Consider the following 18426-nt stretch of genomic DNA (forward strand, 5'->3'; position numbering starts at 1 on the left):
ATCGCCCAGGCCGGATTAAATGTCATATGTCACCTGGATCGTCCAGGCCGAGTTCAATGTTGTATGTCACCTGGATCGTCCAGGCCGAGTTTAATGTTGTACGTCACCTGGATCGTCCAGGCCGAGTTCAATGTCATATGTCACCTGGATCATCCAGGCCGAGTTCAATGTTGTACGTCACCTGGATCGTCCAGGCCATGTTAAATGTTGCATGTCACCTGGATCGCCCAGGTTCAGCCGCTGCCGTTACCAGCTATGTCTTTGTCTGTTGCCTGGATCGCCCAGGCCGGATTAAATGTCATATGTCACCTGGATCGTCCAGGCCGAGTTCAATGTTGTATGTCACCTGGATCGTCCAGGCAGAGTTTAATGTTGTATGTCACCTGGATCGTCCAGGCCGAGTTCAATGTTGTATGTTACCTGGATCGTCCAGGCCATGTTAAAATGTTGTATGTCACCTGGATCGCCCAGGTTCAGCCGCTGCCGTTACCAGCTATGTCTTTGTCTGTTGCCTGGATCGCCCAGGCCGGATTAAATGTCATATGTCACCTGGATCGTCCAGGCCGAGTTCAATGTTGTATGTCACCTGGATCGTCCAGGCCGAGTTTAATGTTGTACGTCACCTGGATCGTCCAGGCCGAGTTCAATGTCATATGTCACCTGGATCATCCAGGCCGAGTTCAATGTTGTACGTCACCTGGATCGTCCAGGCCATGTTAAATGTTGCATGTCACCTGGATCGCCCAGGTTCAGCCGCTGCCGTTACCAGCTATGTCTTTGTCTGTTGCCTGGATCGCCCAGGCCGGAATAAATGTCATATGTCACCTGGATCGTCCAGGCCGAGTTCAATGTTGTATGTCACCTGGATCGTCCAGGCCGAGTTTAATGTTGTACGTCACCTGGATCGTCCAGGCCGAGTTCAATGTTGTATGTCACCTGGATCGTCCAGGCCGAGTTTAATGTTGTACGTCACCTGGATCGTCCAGGCCATGTTAAATGTTGCATGTCACCTGGATCGCCCAGGTTCAGCTGCTGCCGTTACCAGCTATGTCTTTGTCTGTTGCCTGAATCGCCCAGGCCGGATTAAATGTCATATGTCACCTGGATCATCCAGGCCGAGTTCAATGTTGTACGTCACCTGGATCGTCCAGGCCATGGTGAATGTTGCATGTCACCTGGATCGCCCAGGCCGAGTTCAATGTTGTATGTCACCTGGATCGTCCAGGCCGAGTTTAATGTTGTACGTCACCTGGATCGTCCAGGCCGAGTTCAATGTCATATGTCACCTGGATCATCCAGGCCGAGTTCAATGTTGTACGTCACCTGGATCGTCCAGGCCATGTTAAATGTTGCATGTCACCTGGATCGCCCAGGTTCAGCCGCTGCCGTTACCAGCTATGTCTTTGTCTGTTGCCTGGATCGCCCAGGCCGGATTAAATGTCATATGTCACCTGGATCGTCCAGGCCGAGTTCAATGTTGTATGTCACCTGGATCGTCCAGGCCGAGTTTAATGTTGCACGTCACCTGGATCGTCCAGGCCGAGTTCAATGTTGTATGTCACCTGGATCGTCCAGGCCGAGTTTAATGTTGTACGTCACCTGGATCGTCCAGGCCGAGTTTAATGTTGTACGTCACCTGGATCGTCCAGGCCATGTTAAATGTTGCATGTCACCTGGATCGCCCAGGTTCAGCTGCTGCCGTTACCAGCTATGTCTTTGTCTGTTGCCTGAATCGCCCAGGCCGGATTAAATGTCATATGTCACCTGGATCATCCAGGCCGAGTTCAATGTTGTACGTCACCTGGATCGTCCAGGCCATGGTGAATGTTGCATGTCACCTGGATCGCCCAGGTTCAGCCGCTGCCGTTACCAGCTATGTCTTTGTCTGTTGCCTGGATCGCCCAGACCGGATTAAATGTCATATGTCACCTGGATCGTCCAGGCCGAGTTCAATGTTGTATGTCACCTGGATCGTCCAGGCCGAGTTTAATGTTGTACGTCACCTGGATCGTCCAGGCCATATTAAATGTTGCATGTCACCTGGATCGCCCAGGTTCAGCTGCTGCCGTTACCAGCTATGTCTTTGTCTGTTGCCTGGATCGCCCAGGCCGGATTAAATGTCATATGTCACCTGGATCATCCAGGCCGAGTTCAATGTTGTACGTCACCTGGATTGTCCAGGCCATGTTAAATGTTGCATGTCACCTGGATCGCCCAGGTTCAGCCGCTGCCGTTACCAGCTATGTCTTTGTCTGTTGCCTGGATCGCCCAGGCCGGATTAAATGTCATATGTCACCTGGATCGTCCAGGCCGAGTTCAATGTTGTATGTCACCTGGATCGTCCAGGCCGAGTTTAATGTTGTACGTCACCTGGATCGTCCAGGCCGAGTTCAATGTCATATGTCACCTGGATCATCCAGGCCGAGTTCAATGTTGTACGTCACCTGGATCGTCCAGGCCATGTTAAATGTTGCATGTCACCTGGATCGCCCAGGTTCAGCCGCTGCCGTTACCAGCTATGTCTTTGTCTGTTGCCTGGATCGCCCAGGCCGGATTAAATGTCATATGTCACCTGGATCGTCCAGGCCGAGTTTAATGTTGTACGTCACCTGGATCGTCCAGGCCGAGTTTAATGTTGTACGTCACCTGGATCGTCCAGGCCGAGTTCAATGTTGCATGTCACCTGGATCGTCCAGGCCGAGTTTAATGTTGTACGTCACCTGGATCGTCCAGGCCGAGTTCAATGTCATATGTCACCTGGATCATCCAGGCCGAGTTCAATGTTGTACGTCACCTGGATCGTCCAGGCCATGTTAAATGTTGCATGTCACCTGGATCGCCCAGGTTCAGCCGCTGCCGTTACCAGCTATGTCTTTGTCTGTTGCCTGGATCGCCCAGGCCTGATTAAATGTCATATGTCACCTGGATCGTCCAGGCCGAGTTTAATGTTGTACGTCACCTGGATCGTCCAGGCCGAGTTTAATGTTGCATGTCATCTGGATCGTCCAGGCCATGTTAGGCTACTTTCACACTAGCGTTCGATCGGATCCGTTCTGAACGGATCCGATCATATTAATGCAGACGGAGGCTCCGTTCAGTACGGATCCGTCTGCATTAATAACTTAGAAAAAATTCTAAGTGTGAAAGCAGCCTGAGCGGATCCGTTCAGACTTTCAATGTAAAGTCAATGGGGGACGGATCCGCTTGAAGATTGAGCCACAGGGTGACATCTTCAAGCGGATCCGTTCCCATTGACTTACATTGTAAGTCTGAACGGATCCACTCGCCTCCGCACGGCCAGGCGGACAGCTGAACGCTGCAAGCAGCGTTCAGCTGTCCGCCGGTCCGTGCGGAGGCGAGCGGAGCGGAGGCTGAACGCCGCCAGACTGATGCAGTCTGAGCGGATCCGCTCCATTCAGACTGCATCAGGGCTGGACGGAGGCGTTCGGGTCCGCTCGTGAGCTCCTTCAAACGGAGCTCACGAGCGGACCAACGAACGCTAGTGTGAAAGGAGCCTAAAATGTTGCATGTCACCTGGATCGCCCAGGTTCAGCCGCTGCCGTTACCAGCTATGTCTTTGTCTGTTACCTGGATCGTCCAGGCCGTGCTAAATGTGGTATGTCACCAGGACCGCCCAGGTTCAGCTACTGCTGATATCATGCCATGCCATTTGTCTTGTCTCCTGGATCACCCAGGACAAGCTAAATGTTTGGGTGACAACTGGACCGTCAGGCCCAGCCGCTGCTGTTACCACGCTATATGTCATGTTAAAGCTGCCACACCCCACTTCAGTCTATCCAGGCTCTGCCTTTAGTTAGGGGGCTCCTGGACGGTCAAGGGGTCTCGTGGTCCTCATCCGATTTCCACGGTTACGTTATTCAGTCTCCTTAATGTTCCCCTCAGATTCCTAGAAGTGTCTTCCGGCCACTATCGTTCTCAAATCAGACAAAGCCTCCACAAGCTAAGAAATGCGCAACAAGGGTAGAGGCAGTTTCAGCAGCGAAACACCTCATAAGACAGTCGTTAGCTCCAAATACGACCAGGAATTACAGTGCTGGGTTGAAAGCATTCAATAGTTCAGACTTCTCTATACTCAGGGCGGCTGGGACGAAATATCTTACATATTGGCATTCATAGCTTTCTGTCTCTCCCAACAGAAGCTTTCGTACAATGCCATCGGATTGTGCCTAGCAGGCCTCCAACACCACTTCATACTTAGTAACCCAGGTCGCTCTTCCATTTTGTCCAACTAGGCCATCAAGGCGGCTCTCAGGGGAATCAAAAAAAGTCGTTCAGGGAATTGTCTTCTGCACTGGACGGCAACCCTTTTGGGCCCTTTACCAGCGGTAAATTCAAGCGGCCATGTTCCTATGGCTTCCTCCGGCTAGGAGAGTTCACTAGCAGCTCTCTGGGACATGGCTGTCTCCGCATAGAACAGCTGTCTTGGCATAATAACTACTACATACTCAGTATCCCGTTGACCAAGACAAGCCAGACGGGGCTGCCCACGGAAATAGAATATTTCCCCACCCAGAATAACTGGTGCCCAGTCCAGATCCTCAATAAATGTATGTCCCTGTTGCAAACAGCACCTCCTGACGGTCCTCTCCTGCCCTTCAAGAACAAGCCATTCTCTTTAAACCAATTCACGTCCCATATCTGCTCCCTGGCAGCAGGTCTTGGGTACGACCCAAGAGTCATTTCGGGCCATTCATTCCACATCGGGGCAGCATCGTCAGCTTCAAAACACCAGGTCCCTGCTCATGTTATCCGATCAATGGGGCGCTGGAGATAGTCTCGATTCGGCAAGTACGTTCCCAGTCCACACAGGGAGATCTCCCAGGCTTTTCAGTTATTGGCGCTATAGGTCATGCGTGTTGGAAAAATACGAATAAATTTGTCTAGTCAACATAGTGTCCTTGACTTTTTGCCCTCTCCAGGCCTACCCACGCCCGTGGCTCCAGGCACAACTCAGCCATATAGTTCAGGTTTGGCATGCCTTACCCACGACCAATACGTGTTCAGCCCTGCCCATAAGTATTAAGGCTGATGTCAGCCTGTACAGGGAGTGCAGAATTATTAGGCAAATGAGTATTTTGACCACATCATCCTCTTTATGCATGTTGTCTTACTCCAAGCTGTATAGGCTCGAAAGCCTACTACCAATTAAGCATATTAGGTGATGTGCATCTCTGTAATGAGAAGGGGTGTGGTCTAATGACATCAACACCCTATATCAGGTGTGCATAATTATTAGGCATCTTTCCTTTGGCAAAATGGGTCAAAAGAAGGACTTGACAGGCTCAGAAAAGTTAAAAATAGTGAGATATCTTGCAGAGGGATGCAGCACTCTTAAAATTGCAAAGCTTCTGAAGCGTGATCATCGTACAATCAAGCGTTTCATTCAAAATAGTCAACAGGGTCGCAAGAAGCGTGTGGAAAAACCAAGGCGCAAAATAACTGCCCATGAACTGAGAAAAGTCAAGCGTGCAGCTGCCAAGATGCCACTTGCCACCAGTTTGGCCATATTTCAGAGCTGCAACATCACTGGAGTGCCCAAAAGCACAAGGTGTGCAATACTCAGAGACATGGCCAAGGTAAGAAAGGCTGAAAGACGACCACCACTGAACAAGACACACAAGCTGAAACGTCAAGACTGGGCCAAGAAATATCTCAAGACTGATTTTTCTAAGGTTTTATGGACTGATGAAATGAGAGTGAGTCTTGATGGGCCAGATGGATGGGCCCGTGGTTAGATTGATAAAGGGCAGAGAGCTCCAGTCCGACTCAGACGCCAGCAAGGTGGAGGTGGAGTACTGGTTTGGGCTGGTATCATCAAAGATGAGCTTGTGGGGCCTTTTCGGGTTGAGGATGGAGTCAAGCTCAACTCCCAGCCCTACTGCCAGTTTCTGGAAGACACCTTCTTCAAGCAGTGGTACAGGAAGAAGTCTGCATCCTTCAAGAAAAACATGATTTTCATGCAGGACAATGCTCCATCACACGCGTCCAAGTACTCCACAGCGTGGCTGGCAAGAAAGGGTATAAAAGAAGAAAATCTAATGACATGGCCTCCTTGTTCACCTGATCTGAACCCCATTGAGAACCTGTGGTCCATCATCAAATGTGAGATTTACAAGGAGGGAAAACAGTACACCTCTCTGAACAGTGTCTGGGAGGCTGTGGTTGCTGCTGCACGCAATGTTGATGGTGAACAGATCAAAACACTGACAGAATCCATGGATGGCAGGCTTTTGAGTGTCCTTGCAAAGAAAGGTGGCTATATTGGTCACTGATTTGTTTTTGTTTTGTTTTTGAATGTCAGAAATGTATATTTGTGAATGTTGAGATGTTATATTGGTTTCACTGGTAAAAATAAATAATTGAAATGGGTATATATTTGGTTTTTGTTAAGTTGCCTAATAATTATGCACAGTAATAGTCACCTGCACACACAGATATCCCCCTAAAATAGCTAAAACTAAAAACAAACTAAAAACTACTTCCAAAAATATTCAGCTTTGATATTAATGAGTTTTTTGGGTTCATTGAGAACATGGTTGTTGTTCAATAATAAAATGAATCCTCAAAAATACAACTTGCCTAATAATTCTGCACTCCCTGTATTTGTGGGCAGGGCGTAAGTTTCCTATATATGCCCGCCACTCCTATCCACCGGTGGTGTGTCTCACTTACCCCTCCCTCCCATCCCTTTTTTCATACACTCCAATAGGGTACGCCCTCTCCAGGCCTACCCACGCCCGTGGCTCCAGGCACAACTCAGCCATATAGTTCAGGTTTGGCATGCCTTACCCACGACCAATACGTGTTCAGCCCTGCCCATAAATATATATATATATATACACACACTGCCTGTCCCAAAAAAAAGTTGCCACCTGGATTTAACTAAGCAAATAGTTATGAGCCTCCTATTGGATAATTACTGCATATGCGATTATTTTTTAGCTGGCAACAAGTTATTTAACCCCTGTTGGTGCAATGAGTTGCTTCTCATTTCTTAAACAACCATGACGAAAGACACATCTCGTGGTTGTGGAAAATATGTTAGTCTGTTTGAGAAGGGTCAAATCATTGGCATGCATCAAGCAGAGAAAACATCTAAGGAGATTGCAGGAACTAGTAAAATTGGATTAAGAACTGTCCAACGCATTATTAAAAATTGGAAGGACAGTGGGGACCCATCGTATTCGAGGAAGAAATGTGGCGGGAAAAAATCCTGAATGATCGTGATAGGCGATCACTTAAACATTTGGAGAAATCGAAGAAAAACAACAGTAGAACTCAGGTCTATGTTTAATAGTGATGAGCAGGAGCTGCCATATTCGATTTCGCGATATTTTGCGAATATTTGATTGAATATTTGTCTTATATTCGTCGAAATCGAATATTCGTCATTATTCTATTTATCGCGAATAATATGCGATTTAATTATTCGCGTATTGTGAATTTTCTTTTAACTGTATAAGGCAACTTTCCTATGGCTATGGCTAGGCTAATATGTGTATTTTACGAATATTCTCTATATTGCTATAACTTCGTTTTTTAGAATATTACGAATATTCTAAAAAACGAAGTTATAGCAATATAGCGAATATTCGTAAAATACACATATTAGCCATAGCCAACCAATAGGAAAGTTGTGTAATTGCCGATTTATCGCATGACATAAACTATCTTACATAAAGAGGAAAATTATAAATCAGTAATGAGAATCGTTACTGATTTATAATTTTCCTCTTTATGTAGCATAGTTTATGTCATGCGATAAATCGGCAATTAAATATGCGAGTGAATCGGGTCGCATAAGGGCTGTATGCTATTGGGCGCTATATTCGACAATTCTTCCAAGCCAACCCATTAGTGATAGTAGTAATTTTTACTAATTTAGTGATATTAAAGTAAATTTCTAATATGACTAATGGGTTCAGATGGAGAAAAAAACTAATATTCGTTATAACGAATATATCTTAATATATTCTAAATATTCGCGAATTTATAAAGTTGAAATATTGGTACGAATATTTTTCTATTTGAATATTCACGCTCATCCCTAATGTTTAATAGTGAAAGTAAGAGCATTTCTATACGCACAATGCGAAGGGACAGCTGTGTAGCCGTAAGAAAACCACTAATCAGTGAGGCAAACCAGAAAAAAAGGCTTCAATTTGCTAGGGATCATAAAGATTGGACTCTGGAGCAATGTAAGAAGGTCATGTGGTCTGATGAGTCCAGATTTACCCCAGTTCCAGAGTGATGGGCGCATCAGGGTAAGAAAAGAGGCAGATTAAGTGATGCACCCATCATGCCTAGTGCCTACTGTACAAGCCTGTGGGGGCAGTGCTATGATCTGAGGATGCTGCAGTTGGTCAGGTCTAGGTTCAGCAACAGTATGTGCTCCAAGAATGAGGTCAGCTGACTACCTGAACATACTGAATGTCCAGGTTTCTCCATCAATGAAATTTTTCTTCCCTGATGGCACGGGCATATTCCAAGATGACAATGCCAGGATTCATCGAGCTCAAATTGTGCAAGAGTGGTTCAGGGAGCATGAGACATCATTTTCACACATGGATTGGCCACCACAGTGTCCAGACCTTAACCCTATTGAGAATCTTTGGGATGTGCTGGAGAAGGCAGACTCTACCATCATCAATGCAAGATCTTGGTGAAAAATGAATGTAACACTGAATGGAAATAAATCTTGTGACATTGCAGAAGCTTATCGAAACAATGCCACAGCGAATGCGTGCCGTAATCAAAGCTAAAGGTGGTGTGTATATATATATATATATATATATATATATATAATAGTTCCAGAAATAACAAGATCAAAGTCTTCAATGAAGAAGCCTAGATGTCCCATAGCAAACCAAGCGCCACACACAGGAGTTTCTGCCTCAGTTTGATGGAACTTTAATATTATTCTACAAAGAGTAGGATATAATTGTACAGTCCCGATGTACAAACCGGATTCCAAAAAAGTTGGGACACTATACAAATCGTGAATAAAAACTGAATGCAATGATGTGGAGGTGCCAACTTCTAATATTTTATTCAGAATAGAACATAAATCACGGAACAAAAGTTTAAACTGAGAAAATGTACCATTTTAAGGGAAAAATATGTTGAATCAGAATTTCATGGTGTCAACAAATCCCCAAAAAGTTGGGACAAGGCCATTTTCACCACTGTGTGGCATCTCCCCTTCTTCTTACAACACTCAACAGACGTCTGGGGACCGAGGAGACCAGTTTCTCAAGTTTAGAAATAGGAATGCTCTCCCATTCTTGTCTAATACAGGCCTCTAACTGTTCAATCGTCTTGGGCCTTCTTTGTTGCACCTTCCTCTTTATGATGCGCCAAATGTTCTCTATAGGTGAAAGATCTGGACTGCAGACTGGCCATTTCAGTACCCGGATCCTTCTCATACGCAGCCATGATTGTCACCACCAGACATCTGAGAAGCTCTGACAGATGCCTTTCAGAACCTCCTCCTTGAGCTTCCTTTGTTTTGGTTTTCAGTTCCTCATCTCGTTAGCCTCTCTCAGCTGTCTTGTAGTTGGACTGATTGCATCCCTTTAAATTCCTCCCCATAATGCATTAGTGTGCGGTTTATACAACTTCCTGGAGTGTGTGTGCATGCTGATCCTATTTCCCAGTCTTCTACAAGATAAGTGTTGTACATTCATTTGTGATTATCTGTTTACTGGATCCCAGGTGACCCTGACTCCCTCTGTGTCTAGTGTAGGGAGCCGGTGGTCGTGTCCCCTCACTATTGTAGGGTGTTCAGGTGTTATACAGTTGAGGTACGAGGATATGCGATCATCTACCATTGGGATGTTTGCATAGGCTGAGCAGTCAGGGAGAGTGCCAGGTCTTATGCAGGGGTCTCCCTTTTTGTTCCTTAGTTTTGGATCCAGTGAGTCATATATTCATTTTGTATTGTCTTGTTTCCTGTACACCTTCCGTGACAATGATGTTGTGATTGATGCAGAATGTGGTCTGGCATTATCTTGTTGAAAAATGCAGGGTCTTCCCTGAAAGAGATGACGTCTGGATGGGAGCATATGTTGTTCTAGAACCTGAATATATTTTTCTGCATTGATGGTGCCTTTCCAGACATGCAAGCTACCCATGCCACACGCACTCATGCAACCCCATACCATCAGAGATGCAGGCTTCTGAACTGAGCGTTGATAACAACTTGGGTTGTCCTTGTCCTCTTTGGTCCGGATGACAAGGGAGTCCCAGATTTCCAAAAAGAACTTTGAATCGTGACTCGTCTGACCACAGAACAGTCTTCCATTTTGCCACACTCCATTTTAAATGATCCCTGGCCCAGTGAAAACGCCTGAGCTTGTGGATCTTGCTTAGAAATGGCTTCTTCTTTGCACTGTAGAGTTTCAGCTGGCAACGGCGGATGGCACGGTGGATTGTGTTCACTGACAATGGTTTCTGGAAGTATTCCTGAGCCCATTCTGTGATTTCCTTTACAGTAGCATTCCTGTTTGTGGTGCAGTGTCGTTTATGGGCCCGGAGATCACGGGCATCCAGTATGGTTTTACGGCCTTGACCCTTACGCACAGAGATTGTTCCAGATTCTCTGAATCTTCGGATGATGTTATGCACAGTTGATGATGATAGATGCAAAGTCTTTGCAATTTTTCACTGGGTAACATCTTTCTGATATTGCTCCACTATCTTTCTGTGCAACATTGTGGGAATTGGTGATCCTCTACCCATCTTGGCTTCTGAGAGACACTGCCACTCTGAGAAGCTCTTTTTATACCCAATCATGTTGCCAATTGACCTAATTAGTATTAATTGGTCTTCCAGCTCTTCGTTATGCTCAAATTTACTTTTTCCAGCCTCTTTTTGCTACTTGTCCCAACTTTTTGGGGATTTGTTGACACCATGAAAATTTGAATCAAGGTTTTTTTCCTTTAAAATTATACATTTACTCTGATTAAACGTTTGATCTGTCATCTACGTTCTATTACAAATAAAATATTGACATTTGCCATCTCCACATCATTGCATTCAGTTTTTATTCACAATTTGTTTAGTGTCCCAACTTTTTTGGAATCCGGTTTGTACAAAGATGATGCTACTGCAAGTAAAATGCACAGGTATTTATTTATTATTGCAAAATAAAATATCATATGGATGTTATATATTGGTTGCATGTTTAAATGATTGATATCTTTATAATGCTTTCACTTTTATTTATATCCAACACACTAAAAGACTTAGAATAAAACGACTTACTTGTAGAGGCATCATAAATAGTAAAAATGACTCCTCCTCCAAGGCCCATACTCTGCGGATGTATCACAGATGTACAAAGCAGAGCAGCGATTGCACCATCCACAGCAGAACCTCCTTGCTTCAAGATGTCTCTAAGAGAAAAAAAATGTTCCAATGATCCAGTAAATAGAACATATAGTTTAAATGCATTCACCGAAATGTCTTTGCTTGAGTCCGAAGGCAGCACACAAAGGGGTTAATAATTAACATTGTTCGTTTCTGTGTTCGTTCTGTTTTTTTTGCGGATAGGATGCGGACCCATTCATTTCAATGGGTCCGCAAAAAATGCGGACAGCACACCTTGTGCTGTCCGCATCAGTATGTCCGTTCCGTAGCCCCGCCAAAAAAATTGTGCATGTCCTATTTTTTTCTAGTTTGCGAACAAGGATAGGCATTATTACAATGGATCTGCCAAAATAACGGATCCGCAAAAATAACGGATGTCATACGGAACGTTTTTTTTGCGGATCCACAATTTGCGGACCGCAAAACACATACGGTCGTGTGCATGAGGCAGAGTTATTAGCCAACCATGTACCAACATCCATGTTATAAAACGCCCCTGAGACAATAACCAGATCTGTATATATGCAGCAATAACCAAGTTTAATAAGGAAGGGAAACTGTGTGGCACATGAAGGCACAGCAAACATTACAGAATGATAAGCGAGGGAAATAAAGTAAAAACTTAAACATCACCAGGTTCCAGTACTTTTCTGTCAAAGGACTCCTCCATCTCAGACAACTTATCTTGGCAATAATGTTTCACAAACGCACTAGATGAATACCAAGTCAGTGCTTGACTGATGTGGTCCAACGTAACACATCTCCTTTCTGCTCAAGATGTGGAAACTGCCCTTGTAGAGTGTGCTTTTAGATTGGCAGGGACTGGGTCATAACAAAAGGAAATAGTATCTCTACCCTAATTAGTTAAGGAAGACTTTAAGAAGCTTTGTCACCGTTGGGCAGACCGTCAAGCAGGACAAAAAGGATTTATCCTAATGCATTCTGAATGGAGAGCATTCCGTTCAGGATGCATCAGTTCAGTCCCTCTTACGTTTTTTGGACTGAGAAAATTTTCAATTTGGCCAAAAATACTGATCACTTGCCAGAATGCCGGATCTGGCATTAATTTACATTGAAGTGTATTAGTGCCGGATCCGGCATTAAGTGTTCCTGCAGACCTTTAAAAATGCAAAAAAAAATTATATCATCCTGAGGATAAGACAGTCCAGCTTTAGGTATGGTCTTTAGTAGACAGCACCTGCAACTCACTCTCTTTGTTATAGAGATGGCTACTAGGAGCAGGGTTTTCCATTAAATAAACCATAGACTAGCCTCTTGGATCAGTTCAAATGGAGGATTCTTAAAGGGGTTGTCTCACTTCAGTAAATGGCAATTATCATGTAGACAAAGTTAATGCAAGGCACTTACTAATATATTGTGATTATCCATATTGCCTCCTTCGTTGGCTTGATTCATTTTTGAACACTGCTTGTGTTTCCAGTGTTACGACCACTCTGCAAATTAGCAATGGTGGCCGTGCTTGCATACTATAGGAAAAAGCACTAGACTATCCACTGGCCGGGACCGTGGGAGTGGACGTAGGCATGCATGCGCAGCAGCTCACGTCCCAGCCACCTCATATCTGCATGCAGTGGTGGCTGTAACCCCTGGAAATGCGCAGCAGTGTATAATACGATGGAAAAATGAATCAACTCAGCAAAGGAGGCAGTCTGGACAGTCACAACACATTTAGTAAGTGGTTTGTATTAACTGTCTCTGCATGTACATAAATAAGTATTATTTGCTGAAGTGAGACAATTCCATTAAGGCATCTCTGGAACTCCCTAAAAAGTCCCAGGAAGATACTTGACATCTGAATCGAGGTCTTAAGTTCCTAATAGCTCTGAAGTGTTATCATTCAAGCTTTTGTCAAAACTGTCTTCCAGAAACTGAAGAAGGAATGTCAACTCCAATGAAGAAAGACCTTCATGATTAGATCATGTAGAAAACTTTCTCCAAACCCTTCCAAAAACCTGAAGGCACTTTTACACAGGTCAATGATCAGGGCAATTATCAGGTATAACTGCCCTGTGTAATGATGCTGCGAACACACAATGAACATTGAACACAATGATTCCTCATCAGGAAACAAGCAGGCAGGCAGATGAAGTTTCTGTGGGTCTGGATAGCAACACCCCCCTTGTTGCGATAAGGCTTGACTCACTGACAGCTTCCTATATTGACCTCTTGAGAGTTGTAGCACAAGAGGAAACCCGCTTCTGCAAGGCCAAAACAAAATAATCACTATAGCCGACTCCGTCTCCAGCAGATTTTTTATTTTTTTTGCAGAACTCTAGGAATAAGAGGTAGAGGGGAAATACATGTAGTAGATCAGAAGAGAATTCCAACTGATGGAACGTCATCTAGAGTTTCCATGTGCCCTTGTGGGGACAGAGAGCAGATCTCTGGGAATTGACGTTTTGTGCTGTAAACCTGGTTGTTATTCGGCTGAAGAGGCTGCACTTCTCTAGCTTGAGATTTGCAGCTGAGCCAATCTGCCTGGACATTTTGCCGAACTTTCATGTGTATGGCTGACAGGGCTGGAGCATAGCTCTCGGACCAGGATTTTATAGAGTGGGAAAGAGACATAAGAAGGAGACTGCTAGTATACTGTTTGTTCAGGTAATGAGCCGTGACTGGATTGTCTGACCGTATGAGCACCTTGTGACCCTGGAGATCCAAAGCAAAATGAACAAGGGCCAGATAGACAAGCTTTTAACTCTTTCCAGTTGGAGGGCATCTTTATCTTCTCTTTAGGCCACTTGCACTTGACCCAATTCTACTTTCATATGACATCTACTGTTGAAGTGTGTCTGTGAAGGTTCTCATTTATCCAGGTCATGGTATATACCTGTAAAGAATAATTCAAGGCAACTGGACTGTATAATGCTGTCTTGACACCTTTTTCTGGGAAGTCTTTATCACCTACTGACTCCAATTAGGATAATGGAATCAACACCTTTGACCCAATGCTGGGTATAATGACCTCTGACCCCATGCTGGGTATAAATACCAGATGTGGATTCAGTTACATATTTATTCCCAGAATTTTTGTACAATCACTCAGAATTGAGAAAGCTTGTTGGAAGAACGAGTGAAACGTTTTCAAGAGATCTACAGTACGTCCAGTTGCCTTGATTTATTCTTTACAGATATCTACTGTTGAAATAACTTGTGGAGATAGCTTCAGGGATCTCCCACCAAAGACAACCTGCATTAAGTCACTACTTCATGGATCTGAAATATGCAAAATAATCGTGGAGCCCCAGTTATGGGTCTTCAATACAGTGAAAGCCAGATATCCCTCCATGGAAAGGAAAACCAAGCAAAGGGGTGTCCCCATTTCAGAGATCACCAGATCTACCATATTAAGTGGCCCCTATGTCAAAATCCAGCTTTGTTAAAACCTTAAGGATGTGACAGGGGAAAACCTAAGCCAGTTATCCATCCACAGACAGCTGTTTTGGGGTTTTGCCCCTCAACAGTGTGGAGTAGGATTCTGGCTAACCGGGAGCAATGCCTTGGAGACTACTCAAACAAAACAATAGCTGATGTTAGGGAGACCAGCTACAAAAAAAACAAAAAAAAAACACAGTGGAGCCTCCCTTAAGAGTCTCAACACAGCAATCCAAAGTGCAAAGCTCCCTGGGGAAAAAAAAAACAAGCAAAGGGGAGTCCACATTTAACAGATCACCAGATCCAACCTTATTAAGTGGCCACTATGTCAAAATCCAGCTGTGTTACAAGCCTTAAGGATGTCACAGGGGAAAACCTAAAATAGTTATACCATCCACTGACAGCTGTTTCGGGGTGTTACCCGTCATCAGTGTGGAGTAGAATTCTGGCTAACCGGGAGCAATACCTTGGAAACTAGCTCCCTGAGAAAATCTGGTGATCTCTTAAATGGGGGCACATGTTTGCTTGGTTTTCCTTCCCTGGAGGGATATCTGGCTTTTACTGTGTTGAAGACCCATAACTGGGACTTCATGGTTATTATGCATATTACTTTTTCTAAGGGAGCTTTGCACTTTGGATTGCTGTGTTGAGACTCTTAAATGATGCTACGCTGTGTTTTTTGCAGCTGGTCTTAATTGTAACCAAGGAACCATATCTATTGTAGAAGTTAGCAGACCTAGGAGAATCATCATTTTGCATGCCATACTCAATCAACGCACATTGTTTTTCAAGTTACAGATTCTCTGAAGAGAGTGACTGATGGACATGCTGATGGAATCTAGAATTAACCTCCAGGAGACATACTTCCTCTTTGGCAAAATATGAGATTTATTGTAATTCAGGATGAACCCCAGTTAGGCCAGAGTCTGAACATTAAGGATCAGGTGATCCAGCAAGATGCTCTTAGAGGGTGCTCTCAGTTATTCAGTTATGGAATTATATACACCCCTTCCAAAATACAGCAATCACCACTACAATCTTGCAGGCAGGTAAACTGGAGATGTCTGGTTGAGTTCCCTCTGCAGACTGTCACCCTGGGAATCTTCTGTGATACTGCAACATGAAAATAAGCATCTCTGATGTCCATTGTCACTATCCTGTCCCCCTCCTGTAGAATAGGGATGGCTGATCTTATGGATTCCACTTTGAATCCAGTCTTTTTTATGATTTAAAAAAAGTAATATTTATGACAAATCTCCTGCCTTAGTCTTGTTTGGGGACTGAGAAGACTCTTGAATAAACTCCTGAGCCTCTTTGATGAAACAGATCTTCTAATGCATTTTTTTTTCACAAATTCCTGTAAAAGGACTACTGGACTTTTTCTTGAATTTAAGAGCAAAGAATTGGAAGGAACTTTAATTCTGTATAGTAGCCCCTGATAGTGTTGTACAGTCCCAGGATTCTGAACTGATGTTGCGCCATTCTCTAGATAATTTCCTTAACATAAGGAAAAGCAATGCAACATACACTCTGAGAGGAGATGCAGCCTGGGAGTGTACTGGAACTCAACAAATGAAAGGTGCTTTATTTAAAATCCAAGCCTTGTTATGAGAACCCCCATGATGTCCACCACCATTCAGAAAACTCACTCCCTTGGAAGAAGGTGCTTCATTAAAGCCAGGCGCTTCAGTAGGATGCATAGACATAGTCTCAGCACAAGGTTGCAAACGGCTCTCCACTAATTCTGATAGCTTGCCTAGACAAAGAAGCAGAGGAAGAGAAAGTGGACACACCAGGAATTCTCCCAGGTTTACACTTAGATGACCGGACAGCATAACATAAGAAAACCTGGGTATTGTCTCAGGGACTTTTTATAGTATGGATGCTGATGCATGATTGGCAAATTACTCTGCTATTTAATTAAAGATTAAGGCCCCTCTCACACGAGCGAGTTTTCCGCGCAGGTGCAATGCGTGACGAGAACGCATAGCACCCGCTCTGAATCCTGACCCAGTTATTTCAATGGGTCTGTGTACATCAGTTCTGCATTGCGTGAAAAACGGAGCATGTTCTATATTCTTTGTTTATTACGCAGCCCTGGCCCCAATAAAGTGAATAGGGCTTTAGGTCCCTTTCACACGAGTGAGTTTTCCACGCGGGTGCAATGCGTGATGTGAACGCATAGCACCCGCACTGAATCCTTACCCATTCATTTCAATGGGGCTGTGTACATGAGCGTTGTTTTTCACGCATCAGTTCTGCGTTGCGTGAAAATCGCAGCATGTTCTATAGGCCTCATGCACACGACTGTGCAGTTTTTTGCGGTCCACAAAACGCGGATCCACAAAAAAAGGAAGCCGTCTGCGTGCCTTTATAGATATGCCTAATCTTGTCCGCAAAACGGACAGGAATAGGACATGCTATATTTTTTTTGCGGGGCCACAGAACGGAGCAACGGATGCGGACAGCACACAGAGTGTTGTCCACAACTTTTGCGGCCTCATTGAAGTGAATGGGTCCACACACGGGCCGCAAAAACTGCGGCTCGGATGCGGACCATAACTACAGTCGTGTGCATGAGGCCATATTCTGCGTTTTTCACGCAGTCCTGGCCTCATAGAAGTAAATGGGGCTTCAGTGAAAAACGCATTGAATCCAGAAGCAAGTGCCGATGCGTTTTTAACTGATGGTTGCTAGATGTTTGTAAACCTTCAGTTTTTTATCACGTGCGTGAAAAATGCATCAAAAAGCATTGCACCCGTGTGAAAATAACTGAACGCAATCACAGATAAAACTGACTGAACTTGCTTGCAAAATGGTGCGAGTTTCACTGAACACATCCAGAGCCAATCCATCACGCTCATGTGAAAGAGGCCTAATGCTGTCTTTATTTCTTCTTTCTTGCTGGGGGAAAGAGGTTATTAACCCCTTTTAATGCGCTGCCTAAAAACGATATGGAAATGATGTATTGCCTCTGATTTGTTTAAACTAGGCTTATTGTGTTTGTCTGACATCTGACCTGAAGTATGTTGGAGGCAAGGCATATGCTGTCTGCATTTCTTCAGTAGATACTTCACTGATATGTGCAAACAGAATAGCTGTGATAGCCATTCCCATTTATAATACTAACTCTTCTTCATAAATAGCAGAGTAATATAAAAAAACAATCAAACTGATCAAATGGAACGGTCTCTGCTAGGCTTTGTTGACATCGAATATCAAGGCTTTTGTTTCTGAGTAGTGTGAATATGAAGTTTTATTCTGCCAGATTCTGTTCTTCAAGTGTTCAGAAGGCAGAGCTTCCTTGGGAAGTGCTGGCTGCATTAAGCTACATAACAGCCCCTCTACTCTCCACCTCTCCTCTGACAGCTGCAGTGCTTTTCTGGCTGGATGCTATAGCTGTCACCCGAATTACACCCGCTTAGGGCAACCTCTGTCTTTAGTTGCAAGATTGTGCAACCACTGACTGCTGCAAAAGGGAAGATCTTGGCCATAAATGTTTAACTGCATCATATGGTCCTACCCTTAGAGTTGGTGCCCATGTCCTTCCCCGACTCTACTGTAATAGTAAGATTGACAGATGATTTCTGGAATGTGCTACCCAGTTTATCAAATATTTTATTATAGTAGACTTAACTG

General features: G+C 44.4%; 1 protein-coding gene across 1 annotated transcript in view; it reads right to left on the reverse strand.

Annotated features, from left to right (window-relative positions):
- The window catches only part of GGT5 (gamma-glutamyltransferase 5), a 110281-nt gene that overhangs the window by 67609 nt on the left and 24246 nt on the right, over positions 1-18426 (reverse strand). Inside the window, exon 2 of the mRNA XM_044289586.1 lies at positions 11287-11417. Coding sequence (XP_044145521.1) covers positions 11287-11417 — 131 coding nt within the window. The remainder of the gene's footprint in view (positions 1-11286; positions 11418-18426) is intronic.

The sequence above is a fragment of the Bufo gargarizans genome, chromosome 1 (assembly GCF_014858855.1).
Source record: "Bufo gargarizans isolate SCDJY-AF-19 chromosome 1, ASM1485885v1, whole genome shotgun sequence".
Lineage (NCBI taxonomy): Eukaryota > Metazoa > Chordata > Amphibia > Anura > Bufonidae > Bufo > Bufo gargarizans.